General features: G+C 42.2%; 1 protein-coding gene across 4 annotated transcripts; it reads right to left on the bottom strand.

The window, feature by feature from the left end:
• Positions 1–1,005: 1,005 nt before the first annotated feature.
• TECPR1 (tectonin beta-propeller repeat containing 1) lies at positions 1,006–24,190 on the bottom strand. Of its 4 annotated transcripts, none has more exons than XM_054180391.1 (25): positions 23,997–24,190; positions 20,768–21,000; positions 19,427–19,609; positions 18,809–18,931; positions 18,026–18,151; positions 16,599–16,773; positions 16,403–16,503; positions 15,283–15,384; positions 14,744–14,889; positions 13,422–13,948; positions 12,483–12,628; positions 11,409–11,564; positions 10,782–10,931; positions 10,023–10,180; positions 8,692–8,819; positions 8,364–8,466; positions 7,584–7,680; positions 7,132–7,211; positions 6,769–6,825; positions 5,563–5,737; positions 4,272–4,407; positions 3,842–3,934; positions 2,661–2,767; positions 2,080–2,199; positions 1,006–1,463 (listed from the first exon to the last, which is right to left on the bottom strand). In XM_054180391.1, exons 2-25 carry the CDS (start codon positions 20,996–20,998, stop codon positions 1,266–1,268), a joined length of 3,618 nt encoding a protein of 1,205 aa, XP_054036366.1. In that variant the 5' UTR covers positions 20,999–21,000; positions 23,997–24,190; the 3' UTR covers positions 1,006–1,265. The 4 variants fall into 4 exon arrangements, with proteins under 4 accessions (XP_054036366.1, XP_054036365.1, XP_054036367.1 ...); XM_054180390.1 differs by lacking the exon at positions 23,997–24,190 and adding an exon at positions 23,199–23,556; XM_054180392.1 differs by lacking the exon at positions 23,997–24,190 and adding an exon at positions 22,595–22,611.
• Between the last annotated feature and the right edge of the window lie 3,231 nt (positions 24,191–27,421).

Here is a 27,421-nt window from a genome sequence, read left to right as displayed (position 1 = left end):
AAATATTTTGTGATACAATGCAGGGAAAATACAGTCCTAATAATTCTCTCAAATGCATGTGATAGTGTTACTTATTTGGACAAAATACTGTGCAAGTTATGCAAAACCTATTGCAGTAATCAATGCAAACGTTATTTATAGTGCTCCCACAATCTATGTATAAAGAAATCTGTAATCACATACAGGAAGGATCAACAGGGTTTTTTGAACAGTAAAGGATCTTGAACCTTCATTCACATTTGGACTTGGAAACAGTGCTTTCCTTGGCATGAAAATACCAAATATATTCTTTAAATACGTGCAAACATAAATGGTACTTCTATAAATACAGTACTGAGACCATACCACACTGATCATCATATAAAAATACCTCCATGAACAGTCACACACACAGAGAGAAAAAATGATTGTAAACTGCTGCCAGAGGAAAAACATGGTGCCTTCCTGAAGCTATTGGGAGAAAGCGTTTTTTCAGCACTTCCCAAAGACTGGATTTCAAATAATTATTTCACATCAGAGTCAAATTGTGATAAGTAAGAGGAAAAGAAGCTTTTTTTGAGAATAAAAAGTGGTTTAGTGTTGGAAGAAGGAACAAATCAATCACTTAAAAGAACAGAGCTTCATTCTGAACACAGTAGTGTACATTGGCAGACTTCACTGATACCAGCGAAGTTGTTTTGTATTCCTACCACTACAAAAACAGGATCTTAAAGACTTCCTTGTGTCTTTTACACTATGAAAGCGTGTAACTCCAAGTATCTGGTGCCTTCCAACCTCTATAGGGGTTCCTGTTGTTGACTAATGTGCTTACTGAAGCAGGACACACATGAGTAAAGTTAGGTGCGTGTACAATCAGGACCACTTAAGTTTGCAGTGCAGATCACTGAACTGCCTGTAATTCATTTCAATGACATCAGCATCTCTGCTCAAATACAAATCTAAAGGAGAGTGTGCAAGGTATATGAATAAGAGAGAAATGTAGGGAAGGAAACTCTAATAGAAGTGACCATCTGCAAAAATATTCACATCAGTATGGTTGTGTAGCAGCTCTGGCAAAAGGCCAAGCTTGCCTGCTTTGACAAAACTTAGCTCTACCAAGTCACATTTTTCCATGTGATGTAGTTGAAGAAACCAATATTTAAAATCCCTCACTGCAAAATTCAGTTCAGTAAAATATAGTAGTAGCACAAAAAGGTCATGTTTTTCTCTACAGGCAATAGATACTTACACCCACTACTGCTTGTTTGCAACATGTAGATGACAACTTAACAATTAACAGCGTTTCTGTCCATTTCTTGACTTTCACTGACCATCAGAGATGTTTTAGAGTGTTCTGTTTTCCCTTTACTCTCCTCATCTTCTCCATCCTTTGATACTACAGGGTTTTCCTCTGAAGTGTCATGTGTAGTGGCCCTAGATGCCTCAGTTGCATTTCCTCTGACTGTAATGTGCTCCCATCCACCCTGTAAAAGGTTTGATAGAGAAATATTTTAAAAATAATCACCTTGCAACAGTGATATCTGATGTGATGCTTTATGGATACTACTGTTTTATACTGGGTTTTTTTCCTGCCCTGAGCTGAATCAGGAAAAAAGGCTCCTTGTAAAACAAAACACAACACACACCGTATTGTCTCCCTCTCAGGGAGGTACCCTGGTAGTAAACTTGAGAATTGCAGGGAATTAAGAATAGAAGTGAGGTGTTAATTCCCCCATCTGAAAAGAGGGCAGAGCCTTGAAATAGCCTCTCTCTCAACACTAAGTGTGATAGAGGGAACAAACAACAAGAAGGAACAATCCCATGCAGACTTGCAAGGAAGCTATTTTAAAAAAGTAAAATGGAAAAATCAAAGTTTCTGTTTAAAATGCAAATAAAATAGTTTCTAGCTTTAACTGTATAACCCATTATATTAACTTAAAAAAGGAACCTAAAACTGAAGAATTAAAGTAATTTTCCTGCAGGAATATGCAAGCCTTACAAAGCTAGCTAGCTGGAGCAGGATGGCACTTTCCTTTTTAAGCATGCCCCCAGCTATTTGGATATCCAAGTTTCAGTAGGTGTTATGCCCCCAGCACTCACCCCAATACCATAATCCCATGAGAGGCCTTTAGGCTCCATTGGCTGAACACCAATCCGATGGCAGACGGTCCCACAGCTCAAACTATGACTTCCTTGCACTTTGTCAGCTATCACCCAGACCTCAAGAAAGCAGAGAGAGGCAATAAAATGTGCTTTTCATGCTGTTCCTCTCAGACACAAAATTGTAATTCCGTTTGACCACTTCAGAAATTGGCCTTGACCTTGAAAATGCAAAAAAAACCCCTGCTCTAATTTAGTCAGACACACCCAACCAACCAGATACCAATTTATAATGAAAGCATTAACAGAGAGTAAGATGTGGCTGGAAGGAGATTAAATACATAAAATGGCCTCAATTAAAGGGAAAAAAAAATAGATTAACAAATGAACAAAGCTTTTCTACAGGAAAGGGCTGGCTGTATCACTGTTCCCTGGCATGACTTCTGCCTTATCAAGATTCCATCACTTAGACCACCACCTTGTGGAATAAAGTTAAACAAAACATTTAATTTCATTACTGAAGTATGTTAAGCATATTTTTTTTAATGAACTAAGGAGCTGGAAGGCAGCTTAATACACACCTGGTCCAGGGGCCCTACAGACATTTTACGGATGTTATTTGAAACGTGATCCCAAGTGGATCCTTGAGGGTAGCTCGGTGTGATCCCTTGCCGGTACCAGAGATTGCCTATAAAATAAGTAGTCCTAGTTACAGAATCACAGAATGTTAGCTATTGGAAGGGACCACCAGAGGTCATCAAGTTCAAACCCCCTGCCACCCAAGGTAGTCCACACAGGAATGAATCCAGATGGGTTTTGAAAGTCTCCAGAAAAGGAGACTCCACAGCCCCTCTGCCCAGCCTGTTCCAGTGCTCTGTCACCCTCCCTGTAAAGAAGTTTCTCCTCATGTTGAGGTGGAACCTTCTATGGTTATGCTTGTATCCATTGTTCCTTGTCTTATTACTGCACACCACCAAAAAGAGATTGGCCTCCTCCACTTGACAGCCAGTCCTCAGGTATTTATAGACATTGATCAGATTCTTTCAGTCTTCTCAAGACTAAACAGCCCCAGGTGTTCTTGGTCTCTCTTCATAGGGGAGATGCTTGAGTCCCCTAATCATCTTTGTGACTCTTGCAGCTCAGGGCATCAGGGTTGTATAAAGTACTAGTATGCAGCACAACAAATTTGTAGTTAATGCTCTCTCTGTGTTCTGTGGAAGTGTTTTATGGTTTTGCCTAGTGAAGGACAATGAAGTTCCTACTCTGGAATTTGTATTTCTAGTTATTCTTTACAACAATTTTGTGAAGAAAAACGTTCATATAAAGAACTGGGGAAGTACAAGTGAGATTAAGATCTCTGAAGCAGACTGGTGTTAGAAGCTTGTTTTGTTATTTACCATGCAGTGATTTGCAACAGGAAGGCATTCTTCAGTTCTGCATGGTCTCTGGTTTCAGACAAATCCTTCCTTGCAATTCTCTTCTTTCAGATTCATCCATCTCTTCTCCCCCACCCCAAAGTATTAACAGAGATGCTGGACTGTTGCTATCCGGGACACTACCGTATGGAACAAACATCAAGTCTTCAAACCCACTCATTAAGCAGGCTGCCAACTCCATCTCTTTGAAAATGAAATACTTCTCTTCTTGGGAGCAGCAGTAATCTGTCTGCAGAAGCTCTGGCTTAGGCACTCCTTTTCCAATCAATCTGATCTACACTGAATTATTTTTTGTAATACTGGTAAATACTTTTACAAGTCCTTACCATTTTTATCCAACACAAACACAGACGTTCGTCCTACTGAGACTTGTTTTAGCTTTTGTTTTTGAGGTGAAGGAATATGGTACCAGCAGTCACCTGAAAGTCAAAAATACTTGAGTAAAACATTGAGAAAAGAGAATTATGTATGAGCAGTCTTGGAAATGCCTGCAGCTGAAATACAGGGCTGTGCAAAAAAGCCATGAATGACATTACACTTAACATATTTTCACTAGCTTCCTTTTTAGAAACTTCAAATCATGCAAGTGAAGAGCAAATTAACTGCTATAATTAACATAAGTATTATTCATATGCACTGTTTACACAGCTATTGGAAAGGCCTCTGCTAAATAGATTAGTCTTTTTCAGACATGGCAGTGTACTAAGTTTACACAATGTGTAAGACAAAGACTATACTTAAAGTACAAGTCCTTACCTGCAGGTTTTTTTGGAGACACTGAACCCCGATAGAAGGCAGAACCATCTCTAGCAATAGCCCACACTTGGTAAAATGCTCCAATTGAGATGGAAATGAAAGGCTGATCTGTTCCCACATGCAGCCAGGATGTTCCCTAACAAATCATGAAAGATTAGTTGTGAAACAATAGCTTAAAAACCTCTACAACCAAGTATTGTTGATTATTGCCAAATAGGAGACTCTAGGCAGTGAAAAAGATTCTGAAAAATAATTCTTACAAAGTCAATGAACAGAAACAGGTCCCTGATCCTCAAAGACAGTTTGCTGTGTAGCCCTTTGCAAATAGCTGTGCTGGACTGTAACAGGGCCTACACGTCTCTGAGTAACTGGGCTCGACCCCTTTTGGGTTTTTAATGCCTTGGTGTTGATTACACTGAACAATAATCTCAGAAATTCAACTGATACGGGGTGTCAGAATCCAGCCACAGTATGCCAATCTTGTTCTTGCAGTGCCTTACAGGTCTGTGCTCTTGTAACTGATTGAACAGGAAGAGAAAAACCAAAATAATTCCAATAACTTTTCAACTTCTTGCAGTTTTTCTCCAAATTCCACTAAAGCATACCATTAGTATTTTTTTCATTGTAAATATGGCTTAAAATCAGTGCATACCAACCCTAATTTGGTGTCTTTTAGTAGGAAATAAGCATTCCTATTGAAGCTAGTGGGACTATTTGTTCCTTTCTGCATACTGTACTGGACATTCATTAATTATTTCTATCTCAGTCCATAAAAGAACTCAAAGCTGTTAGTTAGTCCAGATCCACCTGTCCTGAATATGCAGAGTCAGTTCCAGGCCCAGAAAAATCAGTGGGTAAGTTCCTAGTGATGTCAACAGGCATTAGATTGGGACTTCAGAAAAATTCTGTCCCTCAGCAGTTGATTTACTGTGGGGATACCCACATAATCAACTACTTAAAATATCAGTGCAGAAAGTGGAAGCAAAGTGCTTCACAAGAAGATATACAAGGGCTGAGAGAGGGTCCTGCAAGGGACATGGCACAAGCTGAGGTGGACTATGCAAGAGAAGTGCTAAGGCAGGAAATGTGGCAGCAAGCTGTGGTACAGTCGATGGCCGAGCGCTTTCGTATCTGGGACACGGGGAAAAAGCATAAGGTGCTTTGAGGGAGGACAGGGCCTAATTGTGTGTACTTGCACAGTTACTTCAAATTGTGTGATTATGTTAGAATGTAATTTGTATAATTACATTAAATACATCAACAAGGCAGAAAAATAAACAGGGAGCCTTACAGCTGGATTTTGCTGTGTCACTCCAAGCCTGCAGAGCACGTCTCCTTTGTCACTGATTGCCCATAGTGCTACTGCTTCTTCATCATCTGCATCTGAACTGGGAATTATGGAGATGTCCCACAGGGTAACTGGAGGCACTTCCAGCCATGGCCCGTTGGTGACTATCTTACATTTTCTGAAGCAAAAAAACCCCACACCCGTCAGAAATGCATACTTGCTGTAACTGAATTTGTTTCTCTCTCTGTTGTTGGCTTCAGTGCAAATATTCCTGACGTTTTTTCCTGTGGAAGCTGTAGGGAAATAGTGCTGTCTACTAGCAGCATCTTCTGTGTATGAAAAATAGCCTAAAAACCTCAGGACATACTTCTCTCCTGTATCCAGCCCTCACCTATTCCCTCTTGGTTTTCAATTTTCAGTTCATAGTTAAAACCAGAGAAAATGTTTAGGCTTGAGGGTGTTTCTCAAGTTGCTTCTTCAAGTCACCATTCTGAGTGATTGGATGTTTGTTTTGTTGCACATCCTGGAACAGTTTGATGCTTCCAGACCTTACTTCAAACATTTTTGTACAAGGGCCAAAATACTAGCCTTGTGGTCTCAATAACAAACAGAACAATGTGTAACTGTAAGTTCACAGCAATTTCTTGGCATAGCTCTTAGCTACTCAAGTACAGAAAGCATAGAAAAGCTGGAAAACCAGCAAATGCACAGACTCTGCTTAACAGAACAGACCAGAATATAGTGGCAGTCTGCCATTTCCCTGCTTCCACATGAATACAGCGTGTTGTGACCTGGATGGGGTAGAGTTTATCTGTTGCCTAGTATGCAGTATGTGGAGTTCATGTGTTAAAACTATTAATATAAAAGACACATTACCAGTTGAAACAAGTGACCTAGTATGTATTAACATACCTAGACTCTGCTATTCCTTAATCCATGAAGAAAATCAGATACAGAGAGCAGCTGTTCTCTGTATTATGGATCCCACCAAATATAACAGGGCATCCACCTGTAAAGGCTTAAAATCAAAGCCATAATACCTTAGTATCATCAGCTTCTCTACTGGAGATGGGTTATTTATTGCAGGTTTCTTCACTATTGCTTTTTATGAGTGGGTGATGAGACTTTTCCCCTTACAACTAAAGGAGACTTTAAGGGAACTGCTGGCATTCCAGTTAAAAACCATCTGGTTTTATCTTAGTTCCTCACCTTGCCCAGCGCCTCCGTCGGACAAAGTCTTTCATTGTCTTGTGACCATGGTAGGACCTACCAAAACAGATTTAAAGAGCTGTTCATGAGGAAGTCAGAGCATCTCCCATGTCAGTCTCAGCCTGAGAGCCCACCAGACCTACCTGCTGAATTTAACAGGTTGGAAATGCAGTTTGCTAAGCTCACATTGCTGCCCCAGCTCCCTGGCAAATGTCAGTGTTATTATCCCCATACAAAGGGAGAATTCAAGGCATGCTTGTCCCTGTTAAAGCACAGTTAACGTGCAAAATAGCAAACAAGAAAAATTAAGGAACTAGGAGGTTTCCCTGCTAGAATTTTAGGTAGAAGAAGGTATCTCCTTACGCTGGAAAGTCTGCTGCATACTGCCAGCCTTCCCGATCAGTTCCACCTGAGATATTAAAATCAATGTACCAATCGGATACCTGTTGGCAAAGGAGACAATAACAAGCACAATCAACACCTACTGTGTAATAAAAATAACCTCTTTCCACCTTTGAGGGTGCAATGACTTGGCAAAAACCTTCTAATAACTGCAATATCAATTCATAGAGAGGTTCCCAATTCTTTTGTATTCAGTTGAAAAGGACTGCAACAGAAGGCTAAATTCCACTAAACAAAAAACCCCACTCAATGCTTAACATTCCTTTGACTATGGAAGATTATTGCTATTCTATAAATGGGGAAACTGAGGTTAAATATTACAATAGATCCAGGAAGAAAGTCTGGGTCACTTGAGCCCAAGTCTTGCTAAGCTTTGCCTTCTTAGTGAAAAAGACTTTTAAGACAAAATTTACCCAAGACCACTGTGGAGAAGGAGGCTTGGTATTGGCTTTCGTGCATTCCTGCAGGCCAGACGCGTCACTCCACATATATCTGTCCGTGGGCAGACCTCTGCGGTGAAACAGTGAACAGTGTACAAGGAATGTAAGGTCATTTACAGCAGAGAATTTAAAGGGTGAGGGAAGAAAAACCTGCTTGTAGCACTTCCCTGTTGCATACGCACATTGTTCTTCCGTCATTAATCCCGGGATTTGGAAATACCATGTCAGTTGTGAGGATAGTGAGAGGGAACCTGTGCAACTGCTTCCAAAATTAAGGACTGTGTAAACTTTTCTCTGTAGAGTGATATTCCTCACTACTGTTTAAAATTGGAAGGTGAATCCCAAGTTTCTCCGGCATAGACACCCAAGTATGTGAATGCTTGTTCAGCACTTATGTTCAAACGTACTATTCACAGACCAAATCTATTTAGCACAGAATGTATACAACATAGAGCTCCTAGGAAGAACTTCGCTGTATGGCCATAACAATGAAAGATGTTGCAAGCAGGTACTCTTTGTGTGCTCACAAAGCAGAGATCTCTAATACTTTACTACAAATGCATTTTGAATGGATAACTGCAAATCTAGAAAATTGAAAAGAGTGCTCCTTCCATCTCAGGTTAACAACAAATGTCAGAGGAGACAGAAGGTAGAATCATAATAATTATTCTGAAAAGCTAGAAGAAACCCCTTGTTTCATTTCACACTAATAAAAAATTGCAGTAAATAAAGACAACAAGTTGAGTAAACAACCTGCTGCTGTATCCAGTGACTGGGTTCCACCGCTGGTTTTCATAGATGTAAACACATTTCACATCTGACTGTGTGTAAATATTATCAGCACTACTGGCCAGTCCTGTGAGAAGGAAATGATTGGAATCATAGAGTCATTAAGGTTGGAAAAGACCTCTGAGATCATCAAGCTCAACTTGATTGTAGTAAAGTGACCCTAAAGACACTGCATTTTACATTACAACAGCCACAGTAATATTGCCGATGATCCTATTTCGTACTCTGAAGCTGAAAATACAAATATAAAACTGCAATGCTAATTCCTTCCCAGTAGACAAACTGTCCATACCTTGAATGAAGCCACCTCCATATCCACCAGTGTAAACCCAAGCTGTGTGATCATATCCTATGCCCCACACTACGCCTCGGTTATTGGACTCTATCAGTCGAAGATGACCTCCAATTTGACGCCAAAACCTGCCCGGAAAAGGACGTCTTACATTGACTCTACACCACATCCATCAGTAGTATATGCTTTCCCCTCCTACAACTCAACAATCTTAAGGACACACAACTTCATATGCTCATTTGTTCAACCTCTGTGCAGTCTCTTAAGTGTAGACAGTTGTCACTTGAAAATGTTTCCCTCTGAGCAACTACCAAAAAGCTGGCTGGAACCTGTTTGCCTCCACTTGGCATTTTCAGGCTTTGAAGTATTTTATTTGATGGGTTGTGTTTTATATATATCTATGCTTAAACACTAGTTAGGATGATCTTGCTAGAATCTCTACATCTTAAAGGACACCTCAGCTTTAACTTCATCCTCATTTTTCTAAAATCTAGGAGTTGCCTTTATCTAACAATAAAGCAAATTATTTCTTTTCTATAGGGCTTGGCAAAAACAAGGACATTAATTGTTCCTGTTTCCCTAATCTTTGCAGGTCAGTCCTTTTCTGGGGCTTTACAGCCAATTTCATGGTACTTTTCTGGGGAAGAAAGGGGAAGCTAAGGAGATTGCAGAGGGGTAATTCAGTTATCAGAATGCCAGGAAATCATCTAGATTGCAGAGCCCCTGAACTAAGATTCAAGAGCACATCAGCTTTGTGATGTGCCAGATGTTAGAGGTGCTCTACCTTGTGGGAAAAGGACTAAAGGATTTGTCAGGTACTATTCAAACACACATTGTGCAAGTAACTTGAAACTGGGGCTATTTTTTAAATTGAAACTTAGCCTTTAAGCCACCAGTTCCAAGGCTGCTACTTTTCTGCTTGAAGAGTTTGCAGTACTGGATTGTCACAGCTGTAATGGAAACCATAAAGGAGCTGTAGTGACTATAGAGGACTGAAAATGTCAGACTTCCTGACTCAGATAAAACTGCAAGCTCAAATTACATTACAATTGCAGTGATTAAGTTTACTTTTAGTCTAGGCCATCCCGTAATTTAAGTAATTATGGCATTAAAGATGCAATCACACAAAAAATGGGATCTCAGTGAGAAAGGCTTTTGAAACTGCATTAATAGCTTCAGCATGTAAGAATTAAAATGCAGTTTGCTGAATTTCTTCAGATGTACTTATGAATGAGGGCAGCCATTAACCTTCATCTGTAGCAATACTATACACCCCAAAAGCCCACTGAAGCCAGAAAGAGCCAGAAAGAACAGCTTCTGAAACCTCTTACATTTGATCACATGGTGTCAGGTGTGGTCCAACTTCCAGTTCAGGACTTGGCTCACTAACAAAGATATCTCCTTTACAAGTAACTGACCAAATGGCATGGTGAGAAGGAGGGCCTTGGATCCGTCTGCTTTCACAACAGGACATGTTCAGCAAAGACAGCTACAAATCAAGAAGCAGAGAACCAAATGCTTTTGTTCACAGCAAGGACAAATACTTCCATAGATACTTCAAAATGAAGTTTTACCTTTGCAGGTTCTTGTAAATCAGCAAAGTAAATTAGCAGCTTTTTCTCAAAGGCACTGGAATTCAGCGTTTTGGACATTATTAACACCATCACTGGAACCAATGTGGTTTGCAGTATCTGCTCATTATGAAGTATCTTGCAGGTTTCCATTGCTTCAGTGTGTATATGCCTGCCTGCCTGTCCATATGTGGGACTCTCCAGAACAGTCACAACAGTTCTTCCACCAATACAGAAGAGACTAAGTCAATTAAACTCCCAACTCATTTGTACCCTAATCTATATCCAGAGATAGGAAGAGAAGGAAAAACAATATTGGTTTTACTGAGAACTGCAGCATCAGAAAGCTCCAGAGGAGACAGGAAGTCTCTGGTGCCTCTAAATAAGTTTAAACAGACTTGATAAATACTTCAAGCTGTGAAAATAGATAAACAGCCTAGATACTGTAAATGTAATGTTGTTTCAAAGGCCAGCTTGTGTGTTTTATTTCAGCTTGAAATGAAGAATGCACAGAATTACCCAGTCATGCATTTCTTGCTCTGTTGTGGCTGCCAGCCGGATTGGCCATCGTTGCTTCGTCCTTTCAGGTGTATACAGTGCAAAGGAGTGTTTGGCTTCGTTCAGAATTTCAACTATAATAGTGACTTCATTCAGGAACACATGGATATACTATGACAAGAGAAAACAAATTTCAACTAAAGCAAACTCAGCTGTACCTTTCTCAGAGCCAGCATTTTTGTAGCTAAGGACAATGAATGAGACATTCCTGCCAAGGACAGCAAAGAATCAGTTCTTGGTGTAGAAGGAATTTGGCTCAGTTTCCAATTCTGCATTATCTCTAATTCCTACTGCCTATATTTATGAAGACCCTGGCCAGCCAAGCTTGGCTCCATCTTCACAGTCAAGAATGTTTTGAACTTAAAGAAGAATTAGTGCAAAGCTGATGGTTTGATCAATGTCAGAGTATTTCTGACAGCATTAGCATAGTTACAGCTTATGAAAGCCTCCATTTTGCTAGCACCCTGGGCTACCTTTTAGCTGGTTCCCAAAACTTAGACCAATATCATACCATAATTTGCCTCCCTTAAGGAAACCATTTCCCCTTTGCCAAATGCAACTGTCTCAAGGGTCTCCAGTTGAACACACCTTTTTCTCCTCATGATACATGTAGTAGATGAAGAGGATGCTGTCACGCATTCCATCGCTCCCGATGAACTGCTCAAGTGCAACTCGAACATCCATCCATTTGTGAGGCTTCCAATTCCTCCACCATTGCAAGGTCCCAGTTTTAACCCACACTGACTGCAACAAAACCACAAATTTACAGGATTAAAGAAACTGCATGACTCTTTCCCAAATACTATTTTCTGTGACCACAAGAAATCTCTGCTGTGGTGCAGGCTGTGTCATACCAGTTAATTCTGACACAGTGCACCACAGTGTTCAGGAAGCTGGAGACAAAATGAAAACTGACAAGCCTGGAAAGAAAGGCACTGAAATGGCATATGTGCACTAGTATTAGCACCTCACCTCAACTAAAGTGCTGTAGCACAGAGACAAATTGACTCTAAGGTGCTCCTGTTATAACTTTCATTTGAACTTTAAAGGCTTTTGACATAATCTTTCAAAACTTGATTAAACCTCTGGACTCTTGAGTGTTTTTAATCAAGTGAATTCTGGATGTCATTTGGCAGTTAGCAATGAAGGGACCCAAATGTGAATGAATCTGGAGAGAACCAAGGAGTCATAACAAAGCCTGCTGCTATCTAAGTGGCTGCTATTGACATTTGTGTCATTGCTTTATTTATGCAAGTTACATTAAGCTCTTAGTGGCTGCAGAAATGGAAAGTTCACCCAGTTGAGTCACTGTTTCAATTAAGAAGCCTCATATTGTCTTGGAATAATTCATACAATGTTCCACTGCTGCAAAGGTTTCTCTGTAGACTTGAGGTTTTACTGTACTCAAATAATGCTGACCAAGGCTTTGTTCGCTCCTTTCCCCTAATGTTTATAGATAAAGATTGCTGCTCCATGTTTGATAAGCTGCTAGCTGGCCACAGGGAGCTCAGACAGTGAGAATCCAAAGTTGTTACAGATAGAAAAAAGGACAAGAATATAAAGCTGGCAGTAAGTTCAGAGCAGTACAGCAGAAATGTATTTTGATTCCCAGTATCAACAGAGGGATTTAGCAGACAAGAGCTAAGTGTCCCTACTGCTTACCTGCTCAATAGCCTGCTCGTAGTGCCTAAAGTTCTCCAGTTCCCGCTTTGTCCTTTCACTGAGCTGCTGAAAAATCTGCTTTCGCCATGCTGCTGTCTGTGCTGGAGTGATTGACAGAGACAGAGATTGCACAGAGGATGACAAACCTAGAACAGAACCAAACCAAATAAACTCCAGTGAGCTATGAATACAGTTCTGTGAAAGGTATGACATAATGCTGCTGCAAACACTGAACTGACTCAACCCAGTCTAACATCCTTTTTCTAATTGTTATGCTTTGGAATCAGTATATTACAGCCAAACTTTGTAAATGATGCATAGAACTGGGATCAGTAGATAATTACATAGAATCTTTCAAAGCTATAACCTTGGAAAAATGGGACTTTTGACACTGAACTGCCAGAGAGTTAGGTAATAAAAGAGTGAATTAGATTATTAAATACTGGGATGCCACAGTTCATGGCTTATCTTGAAAATAGTCCACTGCCTTTCAAGAATCTAAATCCCAACCTCACTATCAGCTAAGCTCACATTCACAATGTCTGTGAGTAATTTCTGTATCATAGCCTTCTCTCGGCAGGACCAAGGCAGTTACTTGTGGCATCTGCATCTCCCAAGAGACCTCTCTTCACTGCTTCCAGGTAATGTTCAGTGATATCATGGGTTTTACCCAGATATGCAGTTTCACTGCAATTAAAAGTGAGATGCAGATCCAGCACAGAATACAAAATCCTTACAGAAACTCAGACAAAAGTCCTCAAGTGCTGCACAGCTGAATACGTGCAGCACTATCCTCAGACATGGAGTATATTAAACTGCAATGAAAGGCAATGGCTTATCAGAAGTTTTGTGCCATAGTTTTATAGAAAAAAACCCCAAAGCAACATTTTTCATGAAGAGCACTGGGATTTGGGGTTTGTTGTGGTGACTGGATAGTACCTGATGACACAGTGAACCACTTCAATGGGCTGTGCAGATCTACAAGGCAGCCTCCCCCAGACACCCAGGCCCACAGTGGGTGGTCATCGGTTCCATACTGCTCTTCAGCTCCCACTGAGAACATGCCAAGGGAAGACAGGCTGGATGTTTCTGCAAAAGTGCTGACAGAGAGGACTGGATGCTTTTGGACCTCCTTCAAGTCAATGTTTGTCCACTGCAGTTCTGCAGAAGGATTTGGGTTTATAGAAGATTTATGCATTTCAAGATTAGCTTTCTCATTATTGGTCAAAGCAACAGTGGCTTCTCCTTGATCAGAGTCCAGAGGATCCACAGTCAATTGTGCACATTCTTCTGCTGTCCCTTTGTCTGTGCTGTTAGCACTGCTGCTGGCTGCAGCTCCCATCAGGGGGGTGTTGGCAGGGTTCATGGGTACACTTGGAAGCTCTGTATCAGAGGAAGTATCTGCATCACCCTGAACGATTGCATTTGTTTGGTTCTGAATATCATCAGTAAAGAAACAGCCAGCACTGGGGGACAAATAGATAATTAATTATCATTCAAAGCAGTAAAATTAACACAGGCCTGGGACCATAGGCATACAGAAATCAACTTAGTGTTTCAGCTTTAAGAGAGAGAAAGCAGAATTCTGAAGGTCAAATTCTATCATCAAAGGAAAAGAGTCAAACAAAAATCTGGCAAAAATCTGTAACAGAGGAAGGTATTTAATTGAGCTTTTCTAACAGCTGCTGGTGTTGGCTTCTGCAACCCTAAGGGAAACACTGAAGCAACATCACATTTTCTGGATATGAAATAACAAAAAGTATTTTTAAAAGCCTATTATCATAGATTTTTCTCTTGGCTAGAGAAGACTTTTACTCAGAACACACTGACTCAAACCAGTAGCTTCTGCTGCACTCCCAGCTTCGCTGGTGTGTCTTTCACAACCAAGAAGCCAGCAGTCAGTTACTGATTTAATCTTTCTAGGAAAGGAAACGTACAGTGACACTCAGAAGGACAATTCCTAAGCAGAGTTGACACTTCATGATATTTCATAGGTAATGTTTTCTCTTATTAGAGACTAGTTCTGCATTTTACTGCAAGCATGCAGTGAATTCCAAAGTGGGAGCTTCAGTTCCTACTCTGAGTACAGCAGTAGCAATGGCTTTTTATTGCTAATTTTAATGGCAAAACCTGCAAATGCTTTGTGGCACTAGAGATGCCTTTGCCAGTCCTCCCTATCTGGACCACCTGAATGCCAAGAACTATCTCCTAGCATTGACACTCTTGGTGTATGAAGTTGCAAGCAGGCATTCACTGAGTACCTGAGCAGGCTTGTTGAGCTCCCAGTTTGAGATCTGTCACTCTCTCTGCCAGACACAATTGCCTTCCATGTCTTCCCACTGAGCTCACTTGGTGTGACACCTTGCCGAAAATAAATTGCTCTGTCATCACAGCCAATTCCCCAGACCTAGGGAAGGAAAGGGCTTGGTGAAAAAAATACCATGGGAGGCAGGTAGATAGCAGCCACAAAAAAGATGCATTGATGGAACATACAGCACAAAAATCTGCTGGATAGAGGATTTTCTTCTTGCATTCTTCCTTAATGCTAATACTGTAGATGCAGTATAAAATTCTCTACCATCAAGGGAAAACTGCACCCAACTGGTGCCATACAAGAGACATGCTGACTGTTCATCTTCTGGGGAAGAATTCAGCCATGCCTTCCTCCCTAGCAGTTCAAGCATGTGGACCTCTTGCTCAGCTGTCCATATTGGCATTGCTAACAATCCTTGCCACATGTGAATCCTGCTTGTACAAAGGGAATATAAATTCTCTCATCAGTACTATACAGCTGTCTTACCTGGTTATTTAAGCCTACAGTTACCATCATCATTTCTCCAACCATTTCAATCCAGCTTGTTCCACAAGGATTATGTGAGTTCACTCCTCTTCTAAACCACACCTACAACAGCAACAGCAAAATGTCTGAATTTTGCTCCTTCTGTGACAGCAAGCTGACAGCTAGAATTAAGTTTCTTTAGTGGATGAGTCTTAATCTCTAATACTGACTTGTTGCAGTGCCTTAAGAAGTCACTTACCTCCTTAGTCCTTTATCAGGTAAAGATAAAATCATTCTCTTAATAGTATCCAGACTGTGTGTTCTTCTAATCAACTATAGCCAGAACAGACCACAAGGAGATTTTTTGTTACGACTTTCTGTGAGAGTTTCTCTGCCATTAGAAAAACACTTTGGATTATGTGTCAACTGTAGGCTACTTTTGGTCACTCTGAACAGTCTTCTAAGTAGCATTCTTGTGTTCACACCCTAGAAGCAGGGCTGACAGAGGGAATTGTCAGAGGGATCATTTCAGTGGTACAGCTCTTTAAATTGTCCACTCTTAGATTAGTTTTTACCAATTCTTAAAGTGTCTGTGGGCTGAGTACCTGGAAAACTTTGCATCTATATTTAGTATACAGTCATACAGTGGCAAGCAGGTACTTTAGAAGTTGTTGTTTGAATCACATAACAGATAGTGCACCTGACTGCCTTGTGGCAAAGCTGAAGAAAAACCACATCCATTACAGTGGTTTTACTTAGCAGATGGAGCAGGCTGGACACAATCTGTTACCATGACTCAGCTGACAAGTTGTAATTCATTAAACCAGAATAACTCAATTACTTAGAACTGCCATACATGCACAGAATTCATCTACCTTTTTTGAATTCAGTATGAAGGGACTTGATTGCAACTAGCACAAGAGCACTCTAGTACATTCTTCAAAACTCTTAAGACTCTCTGTGAGGAGCAGGGAATCGGAGTTGATGATCCCTATGGGTCACTTCCAACTAGAATTCCCCACACCATGGGGAGAGTGAGTGCAAATCACAAATGTTTCCTATGAAAGTTCCATGCCTGTTTGAGAAAAGCAAATAGGAAAAGGGAAGATAAAAACCCAAACCAGAGCATGACACCTCTTACTTTTCTATCCTTTGTAACACACCACACCACATCAACACCCACAGAGACGTGCATAATCCCATTTTCAGAGCTTGGAGACTCCACAATACTCCAGGAAATTCCTGCAAGAAACAAACCCCAGAGGGCATTGTAGGTTAGTTTCTTATTCAATGCTACATAAATCAAAGGGGTTTTCAGCTAATTTAACAAACTTTACCTTGAGGGTTATTCCTGTCAATTCCTTCTCTCACAATAGCTTGCCCTTCCCAAAGAGTGGCCCAAAGGAGGTCATATGGTCCACAGCTGATCTGTACAACTTCACCAGGAGTGGTGATTAAGGACCACATGGAACCTTCTGGATTGTGGTGGCAGACGTTTTCTCTGTACCACACCTAGGCAAGTTTAAAAAAACCACCAAAACAAATTACCAACACAAACAAACCTTAACAAAATATCATTACAACAATGAAACCATTGAGACAAGCATGAAGACAAACTGGAAAGAACAGCCCTCCTTTAACAACAGGATTTTTTAATGCAGTGCCTGCACTCTGACCTTTAAAGCCTTTTTTTTCTTTTCATGTTGGTTATTCAGCTGATGCTATTTCCATGTGTACTAAGGGAGGAGGCTTTGCTACAGGCCAGCATTTATCATGGAAGCAAATCTGCACTGGGTACAGCAACCTATTGCTACGAGTTCTGTGTGTATTTTGACATTTAAAAACCACTTTGGTGTATTTCAGGGCACGTTATATAAACCAAGAATGACAAATACATAACACAAACATGTTCTGTTAGATGGTAGCTTGACCTCACTTTCACCAAACAGAGCTTGCTGCAAAGACATGTCAGATACATGCTGTAAGGATGAAGAAAGGAAAGCAAGAATCAAATCTTTACAGCACTGAGCCAAAAAGGAGAGACCTTATGGTAGACTTAAAACAAAAATCTAACAAAAAAACCACCCACCCACCCAACCAGCCAGAAAAACAATGCACAACCCCCCACCCAAAACCCCAAACCCAAACTAACCAAGCAAACAAAACACAAACAAAAAACCCCAACCAACCAACCAAAAACCCCAAAACAAACATTACAAAACCAAACCAAACTGAACCAACCAAAAAAACCTCACAACCAAAAAAGAAAGTTGTATAGTTTTCAATGAAAAGTAAATTGCAAACATTCCAGAGCTGGATTGCATATTATCAAGTCAGGAGGTTATCGCTTCCTGATCAGTAAAGTCTTAGCTATTTTGTAAAGTCTTTCATCAATCATTCCTGACTCTCCACTTCAGAGACATGGTGCAGTGCTTTTCAAGAATCTTTAACCAGTGCCACATTCTCCATTCTGGGCATTTTTTCTTACATCCAGAAGGTGTATCTAGGACCCTCCTCAGCCCAAGCCTTTACGATTCACGTTTTACAGAGGTTTAAGGCTTCTATAAAATGCTATTGGGCACTGAACCTTTCATTAACAGTGCAAGCTGTCAGGTAAGGTAGTTCCATAACACCTTTTACATCTTCTGCAGATGCACAAGCAGTGTATTTCCTTATCAACCTAACAAACCTGCCTTGCTTCAAAAGCATTTAACTCCTTTTCAGTAGTAATTTTTATTAGAAAACATAGGGAGCCTGCACTTACCCTTCCTTGTAAAGACACTGCCCACACTGATAAACGACCAAGAGGTTCATCGGTGATTTCCCATCCTCCAATAGAGATGTCATTGAAAGGGTCTGGCAGCTGATCTGGATCATTGTCTGATACGATCTGAAGCAAAGAGAAGGAAGATTAAGAGGAGACATTGCAAATAGGTGATTTGGCTGCTGGCCTAACTTGTTTTTTGAGGATTGGTTTATGTGTTGCTAAAGTGGCTGGGCATGGAGATTCTTCCTCTCATTCGAGGCTGCTATACAACTGCAGAAACAGCATAGACAAGTCTGTATTTCATCCCCTAACTAAAGGAAATCTTTACTCACAGAACAGTGCATGCACTGTTGAATTGGAAAGCTGGAACACCACAAACTACAATTTCTGTGCATTCTTGGAATGGAACATCAATTATTAAAGAACAATTATTCATACATAAAAAGGACACAGCCGGTGAATGATGCTAGACAGGTGCCAACCCCAAAGGAGAGTGCTTTATCAAACAACCAAAGGAAGTTAAGAAGTTGGTTTGGAATTGCAAAGGAACTGAACACCTTATCTCCAACTGCATTACCATGAGACCTGCACCTTATTACCACAGGTTTCTGTGAAAAATCCCAGCCTTCCCTTTATGCTTACAAGAAAAATTGGAAGTCAGAGAATCCATCCTCTGTAGGTCCAGCTTACAGAGCAGTGAAAAGAAAATTAATTTCCCTGCACTTGTAATTGGTTATTTCAGAAAATCAGTTTATTTAATATTTAAAAGATAACCAGAACCTTTGCCCAAATGTCCCGGGATTTGTATCTCCTGTATCTGATCCACCTCCTGCGTCTGACACAAGAATTCCATTTCTTATCCTTTGTGTAGGTGCTGGGGAAGTCTATGGCATAAGTCCAGCCCTGCAAACAGAGGTTTTCTTGTATGAAAATCATGACCAAGGGAAAGCCTGAAATCATAACATGGAGCAATTCTACTCCTACGAACGCAGGACAAGTTACTCTGTGTGTCTCAACAGCCCTGATTAACAGATCAGCTAATTCCACGGACAATTTATCACTCATGTCCAAATTCCTCTGCATATATACGGAACAGACAAGACACAGTAAAGCATTTAACTTTCTTCACAGTAAGGATCTTAAATAACAGTGGCATTCACATGCCAGTATTTTGTGGCCTAATCAAAAGTTTCTACAGGAGCTCCAGTAGACTTCAAGAGCCTTCAGACCACATCCTTCCTTCTGTTGTATTAGAGTCAAGCTGTTTCCTAGAAGCAGCTACAGGCAGTTAAGTGCCTTTTATTTTTACAGACCTTTTACACTTCTATAAAAGTGCCTTTTATTTTACAGACTATGAATCCCCAGAAAATAGATCTCTTTTTGGTATTGTTCACCTACCCCTTTCTCTGTTGGTTCCCCTCCAATATTTTCATCCACATACCAGTCAGACTCCCACTCCCAGTGTGGTGAAGGCAGCGTGAAACTATCAAGCTGCTGATGTTTTAGCCCGCTCACATCACTCCACTGCCAGCGGTCACTGGGCAGCAGTTTCTCACAAAAGCCACCAACTGGATTCCAGCGCTGTCAGAAATAATAAATGAAATATTTGAGAGCATATCATCTCACTGGACATCTACAGGGAGTCAAAAAAGATACTTTTCTTATTTTCTGCAGTTCCTGGGATGCACAAGAAAGCACTCGCCCTACCTAACATACCCTTTTTGAAGTCTCAAAGAAGGTCTGATGCAGAGCTAGTCCCAACCAAGTCATTGTTAGCTATATAAACAGGAACATCTGATGGTATATTTTACTACTAACAGTGCTTTCTTCTTTTGCATTAGAACAATGCTGTAGATATGGCCCTGGCATCTCATCTGCTTCCCCTAAGAAAGATCATTAGCATCTTGCCTGCATTAGGAGGAGCATTGCTTCTGTGCCAGAGACTGTCAAGGTAACTATCAGTAAATCTTTCCTGGATCTTGTTATACCAAGAATGTTGTGTTTTTTCCCAATCTGGCTTTAATCAGTTACAGAACAAATAACTTGTTATGATTTTCACCAATTAAGCTGTGATGTTTCTTTCTTTCCCCACACTATTACCTACTATAGAAACACTGGCAAAATCTGTCACATGATAATGCCTTACATTTTAAGGCATGTAGAAAATGAGTGGTTCAAAGTCCTGCTATAATTTGAATGCAAACTATCATTTACTTTTACTAGGAATCTGGCTAAACCACTTTGCATATTATCTGCACACTATTTGAGTTTAATTTTGTTGTTGCTAGCTCTTGCAGAATACTTCTGGAAATGTACTTTAATGGAGAGTTGTGCTTTTATTAGAGAAGTCTTTGGAAAACTGAAAAATAGCATTTTCTTAAGAAGAATAGATTTCTGATAATGTAACTTTGTTGCCTGGAAGTTACACAGGACATTTTCCTCAGGGGGGCTGTGTATTTGTCACTAAGGAGACGGAAACATCAATTGAGAAGGGTGAATGTTCATCCTCAAATGGCCAGCACAGAACAGGCCACAGTACACACTGGCGTGGCACTCAGTGAGAGATTGCTTTGAGAGTTAGAACAGTAAACTGTACATCAGATTAAAAAAGAAAGTAACTGAAACGAAACAATCTTCTTGTGAGGCAAACATGCAGGGACAGCTGATGTATGCATTCACTATCATTCCTTTCTGACACATATGAGGCAGTGCAACAGAGGTACCTGGAAGGTGGTGTACCTGATTCTCATAGGTTTCTTCTTGGTATCTAATAGGAACATCACCCGGGAACACGTAGGTGTATACTTGATGATCACAGGCTATTCCCCAGCAGCACTGTTTGACAGCAGAAATCCGTTTGAATTCCAGCTGTGTATCCTTACAGAGCTCCCAGTACTGACCAACAGTGGAAAGAGTATAAACTCTCCCAAAAATGTCAACAGCCCACAAAAGGGAACTGGGCATGGCCATATCTGAAAAGCAAAAAGGAGGTATTAATGGAAATGACAGTTTCACAAGATGGATCTCAAACCTACTCCTGGGGCCATCATCAGTCAAATTAAGTAAGGATGTAATGAATGATCTTTTGCCCATGCAAAGCTGGTAGCCAGAGCTCTTTCACTCAGAGCTGTGCAGTTACACCACTTCAGCTGGCTCCAAAAAGCAATCTGAGACACCTTGCTGCCAGCTCAGTTGTCCATCATTTTGTAGCAGGAGGTTTTGCCCTCATAGATTGGTAATGCTACACAGACTGCTCATCTCAGTTCCACAAAGCCGTAATATCTCATGGTATCTCCTTCTCAGCCTCCTCTTGGTGTGTGCAAACATAGCTACACAAGTCCGGAGGAAAAGATGTGAAACATCCACGCATCTAGTTTTAATCCATGGACATACTACCTACTGCTGCCAGAGACCTCTTTCCAAAGCATTCTGGCAACCACTCTGGGATCTGATCTTTATTTAATATGCATAGCTATGGATATGTATATAAGTGAACACAGAGTGTGGTTTGACAGCAGAGACCTGGTTAGATTCCACTCCAGTTTTATCGCTTAACAACCAGCTGTTTTCTGAGCACTGCAGCCAAGCCCTTTGTGGAGGGGTCAGCATTTTATGTGAGGTAGTTTTGCACCAGCCCTTTTACAAGTCAAGAAAAGACAGTGTATTTCTGTCACTTGGCCTTCTGGGTGCCATTAAACTGAACAAATTTCAGTTCTGTATGTCTGACAGTCAGGACTACTGACAAGTATTCTGAATATTACCTCCAGCTCTATTAATTATGTGTCCAGGTGCTGAACAGTAGAAAAGAGGACACAGATCCAACCAAATGAAAGAAAATGGGAATTGTTGCTTGGAGTCAGCATGGAACATTGCTTCTTTGTTGTCAAATGGCAACTCTGCTTTCAACACAAGCCTAAGATGACTTGCCTGCTTACAGAGGGACTAACTCATAAGGGGTATCTGGATGGCAGAGGTGAAACTGCTAGGCCAGTGCCAAAGAACATCACAGTAAATTCACAAGGGGTCCCAAGAGGGATGTTTCAAAATGCTTTGATTCCTAGAACTGCTGCTGCTAAGCACCTAAAAACCTGGATTCATCAAGTAACAAGTAAGTGATAAGAAAATTTATAGCAGCAGGGAACGAGTGAGGCCAGAGGAAAAGGTCATGAGCAAAATTCTCCAGTGAGTTGTGGCAGCGTAACTATGCCAGTCCTCTGGCTATCACTTTTGTTGTTGTTGTTGTGGCTGGGAGTATGAGGGCATGGCCTTTGCTTGAGCCAGCCATTTACCTGCTTTATATCCTGCCTTTCTGTATTAGTAAAAGTAGGATAGTACAGCAGAGCACCATATAGAAAAAAATGGAATGGAACAAAGTGAAGACGGGGTGAAAATTCTAATGTGCGTACCACTGGGAAAATAAAGGCCATGAAAATCAGCCTTTCAGTATTAGCACTTCAACTCTGCAAAGCAGTCTTTACAGCAGAGGAAGCATTTAATCTTAAGCAACAGAATGGCAGTGAATCTGGAGAAAAGGAAGCATTATAGGTAATGCAATCAGATACTGACCTAGGCAAGAAAAGTGATGCTTAGTTGTGTTAAAAGGTGGGTTAATATCAAAGTGAAGGCCTGTACCTGCAGTGCCAGTCCAAGCAGGCATGAAAGTAACTGGAACAGATCAGAGAAAGGCAGTGGAATTTCCAAAGGTTATGAGATTATGAAAAATATAGATGGGGCAGAACTAAAATAATCCCAGTGATGCAACCGGATATTGAAGGCGAACAGGTGAGAGTTTCTGTGTATTCTTTCTTCTGAATTTTCAAGACAGAGTGTTTACAGAATCCAGGGAAAATCCAAAATGCATTTGGGATTATAATCTACTTTATGACTTCGGTTTAAGCCCCTTTGCACTGGTTGTGCTCCTGAAGATGGAGATACTGTTTGATTCGTGAAGGGTACTCGGCGCTTGTGCTTTTCAGTGCATGCAGAGGTGCACTGTATTCCCCGGGCGCTGGCAAATATCAGATCCACACCTGCTAAATTCTTCCTCATCCCTCAGATCAGCCAGGTAATTTCTGACAGAACTAAAACTACTTCAGTGAAGATGATACATTGTTAATTACCATTTCCGGCTGCCTGGCATAACACTGGAAACTGAAGGAAAATATCCCACCGCCTTGCATGTTGTCCAAGTGCCGAAGCTCCTCCGGAGAAAGGAGCCGTGCCGTGTCCTCAAACCGTGGCGGTGACAGAAATGTCGCGCGGGTGCCCGGGGGCTACACCACCACGATAAAATGCGTGCAAAAGCTTTAGCTCCAGTTCAAAACGACACGCTTGCCAAGCTTATCCGATACTTGTACAGAGCCATGCAGGCACCGCTTTACGTCCTCGGGGATCTCAACGCGCTTTACAAACTTAATAAAGCGTAAATAACACCTGGAGCGATCGCGGGCAGAGGGCGCCGGCCGCACGCTGCTTTTCCGGCAGGCATTAAGGACGGATCGGCTTAAGAGCCCTACAGGGCCGGGGCCTCCTCGACGGTGGGACCAGCTCCCGGGAGTCCCGAAGCCGACATGGCAGCCGTTCACAGCTCCCGCGGACCCCTCCCGGGGACTCCCCCGCAGACGGGGGACAGCGAGCTGCAGGCAGAAAGCGGGAGCGACTCTCCAGTGACAGCGACGAAAGCCGCTGCACGAAATCGCCCCGCGGATCCCCCCCGCATGCCTTCCCCGAACAGGTTGCGCAGAGGCTCTGGCACCTCCCCATAGCCCCGCTCGCTCCTCCCGCCAACACGAGCCGCCAGGAAGCGCGGCTGGGGGCGGCAGTGACACGGCGCAGGATGCGCCGGACCCGGCGGCGGCCCGATCTCCAGCCGCGCTGTGTTGCCCTGCCCGCCCCACTTCCAGCGGCAGGGCGGCTGAGAACGAGCCGCTCTGCCCTAGCCCAGCCCCCGACGGAGATCGTCCCTCACCTGTCTACCGAGGGCCGCGCCTCCCCTTGCCGCCCGGCGCCGCTCCCGGCGGGAAGAAGAGCCGCTCCCGGCCAGCACGGCCCCGCAGCGGCGCAGAGGCAACGGCCGGCGCGGAGCGCTGCGCTACCGCTGAGTGCGCCGCCGCGCGGCCGCTGCAAGCACCGCCGCTCCCAGCGCCGCCGCCATGGGGCGGGGACACGCGGCAGTGGCCGCGTCACGGCGCGGGGGCGGGGCACTGGGCCGGGGCGGGCATTGGGGCGCGCCGCGGGGATGCGTGTGGGAAGTGCTGCCTCGGTCCCTGGCCTTGCCAGGGAGTGCCGGGATTGGTCTCTGCGGTGAACTCGCAGGTTCACCGCTGTTGCAGGCAGAGCCCAACGCTCAGGTCAGCCTGCTGTGCAGAGCGAGCCAGGGCTGCAAGGAAAACGGCATTTCCCTGAAATCCCGTTTAGTCTGGTGCTCAGTAAATGTGTTGCCACAAGTATAAGGAAGGAGATGGCCTTACTGTTGCAACTTGTAACAGTGTTGTAGTAGCAGGCCTTCCCAGAACGCCTAAGGTGCTGCTTAATAGTTACTGCAGGTCACCACTGTGACTTGCCCTGTCATCAAATTATAATCTCCCTTTGAAGGTGCTTGTTTATAATCTCATCTTTTGCTATCACATTCCAGTTCATTCCAAAATGAGTCAGAATATCTAACAGGATAGACAGGCACTTCCATGCCTGTCTATTCAAATAACCAAACGTGAAAGAGATCTGCAAACAACAGGTAGCTCAGGTGTGAATCTCAAAAGTGCATTAAAGGAGGTTGGGAAAGCATCTGACTTTCATTTCAGGCCTTTTCCAAAGGGAACTGGCAGATCCATTGTGAATCCAGCCTGAGGAGTTTCTAGTTGCTGGTTAAAGAGAATACACATGCCTTGCTCTTCTGTGGCCTGTATGTTTAGATGGTTTTGTTGTGCAGAAGATCGTGTTTGGAGGGTTGATGTTACATTGTATTCTCTAGAATTATGCCTGTGTGAGGCAAACCATTCCCTCTGGGTCATTTCCTTCAGAGCCCCAGGAACAGCTGACTGCATGTGCTGCTGGGATTTGGTCCTTTGTGCAGATTGGTGCCTCCCTCAACACAGTTTTTAATCTCTAGTAGTGTTTTAAAAAACTGATCATTGTGGGAAAACATCTTTATAAAAACCAAGTTTTGCTTAGATCCTTGGAAATGAATTTTGCAAAATTTGTAGCAGTTGTCTCTGATACATCTGACACGTATTCAACCCAGTTTCTGTTTCGAGCAGGTGGAAACAAGACTTCTGATGTTTTCCATGGGAACTGGGCTGCAGAAGAATTTAAGGAGCTGCTTCTCCTTCTCCTTCACTTTGGATTTTGAATCGTAGCCCTGTCATCCCCCAGGATAGCAGCATGAACGATTGATTATGTGAGAAGCTTGCACGGTAAGTCATTTACAACCCGTACTGTTTTCTTGTGATTATTTTAAGGAAGACCTTACATGTGAAACCAAATAAATGCTCTCCACAACACTGGCAGCACATAACTTTTTTGTGGCATGTACCCGGCTTATGAAGATGTTGGCTCTACTACACCTGCAATTTGACATAAAAATTAGGAATTAACTGATGCCTTATGGAAACTTTTGGTTGTTGACCCTTGCTTTGTTCAGTGGCTGTTGCAACAGACTTCCACTCTATAAGGCGGTAATCAGTGAAACTTTTTGTAAATCAAACAGCTACCTGTAAACTAATTTTAATTTTGCCAGCCATTTGAACAATGGATTTGCTGTATAATCCCAGGGCACTGGGTTAAAGTGAACCTCACTTCCAGTTGGTGGCACCAGTGAAAGGTGCACTCCAGATCTTCCCTTAATGGGGGTCCAAGGTCTTGTAAAAGAGAGATGAAGTATCTAGATAGCCTTTCCTTCTTCTGTCCTTTGGTCTTGTGGTTCCTCAAAAGGGTGGAGTTACTTTCAGTGATCTGGGTCTCACCTGGTTATGGTTGCCAGCTGTTGTGGACATGTCCCTCAGTTTTGCCCGTAATTATAGCTGCCTAAATACAACCTGCAGTGTATTACAGCAAAGCTGTAATTTGGATTGAAAATGCAGTTGGCAAAGTCTGCCCCTGTGACAGGGACACATCCCTGACCTAGGCAAGGCTGGAGTGCTCCAAAACTAACTTTGTGAGTTTTTAAATGTCCTGCTATTATGAAAGACTTTACTTGATCCAAAGCATAGTTAAGATATTTTAAATCCTCTTTGACTGCTTTTTGGCTATTGTCCTGACACAGTCAGAGATTGTTTGTGTAAGTAGCTTCCCTACTGTCAGCCCTTCCAATCTTACTTCCTTAAAAAGGGATTTTTTTTTTTTTTCTCAGCACTTGACATTCATTTTAGGGAAGTATCTTGCCCCTAATGAGGAACCATTTGTGCTTTAAGATTTTTCTTCCCAAAACCTCAAGTAGTATTTCTAATTCTGCAAATACAGTAAGCAAAATCTTTCCTCAGAGTAGGAGCGGACTTTACGTGTCACTGCAAACCTTGAGCAGTAGCGTGTCCCTTCCAGATGAGTCAGCCACTGCAAACTGTAGGGAGAAGAAAGCAGGAGAGCAGGGATCCTCTCACCATCACGTGATGCTGGCACAGGCTTGAATTTTGGGTCTTGTATTCTGTGGTCCTATTTGTTTAAAAAATGTCTTCAGTTTTGAGGCAAATTGTTTAATCTCTTTCCTTTTTAACGCTGGGGTTTCCCCTGTCCCCTTCCTAAAAATGGGGCTAAACCTTCCCTGCTGAACAGGAGCTATCATGGGCATTGCTCACCATTTGCCCTGGTGGTAGGGGCTTTGTTGGTTCCTGTAGTGAAGGGCAAACCTGTGCATATTGCAAAAACAAAACATTGGTGAATCAGACAGCTCAAGGGATGAGGTGTGGAGGGAAGAGGCTAGAATTTTAACTATGACAAAAGACATTTAAGATCCTTTCAGCTTCTGGCCTGAGCTGTCCAGCCAATGAGAATTTGGATTTCAGAAGCTGCTGAGTCTGGTGAAAGTGCTGTTGAACTTGTTCCTTTAGTTTGCTGCACAGGAGAAAGCAGCACCCCCCTTGCTTTCCTCCTCCTTCCATTAGCATTTCTTTAGTGTTTCTTCAAACCATGTGAGTTTTCTTCAGGTTTTTTTTCCTCTTTTCAAAAACTATCCCTCATTTTACAGCATTCTGTGCATTCCATTTACACTCAAGCACTTTTTTTTCCAGTGGGGTTGTAAGAGTTTGCAGAAATCACTCCTGCACACACCATTCTTTCTTTCTGCCTTTTCCTCAGGCCCGGGGTTCTGTGTAAACACATATATGCACCCACAGGCACTTAGATAGGTAGGTAGGTAGACACACACATAAATAGTCACATGCTGACATTCCCTAACCTCTC

The sequence above is a fragment of the Dryobates pubescens genome, chromosome 4 (assembly GCF_014839835.1).
Source record: "Dryobates pubescens isolate bDryPub1 chromosome 4, bDryPub1.pri, whole genome shotgun sequence".
Lineage (NCBI taxonomy): Eukaryota > Metazoa > Chordata > Aves > Piciformes > Picidae > Dryobates > Dryobates pubescens.
This window is presented reverse-complemented; position numbering and strand designations above follow the sequence as displayed.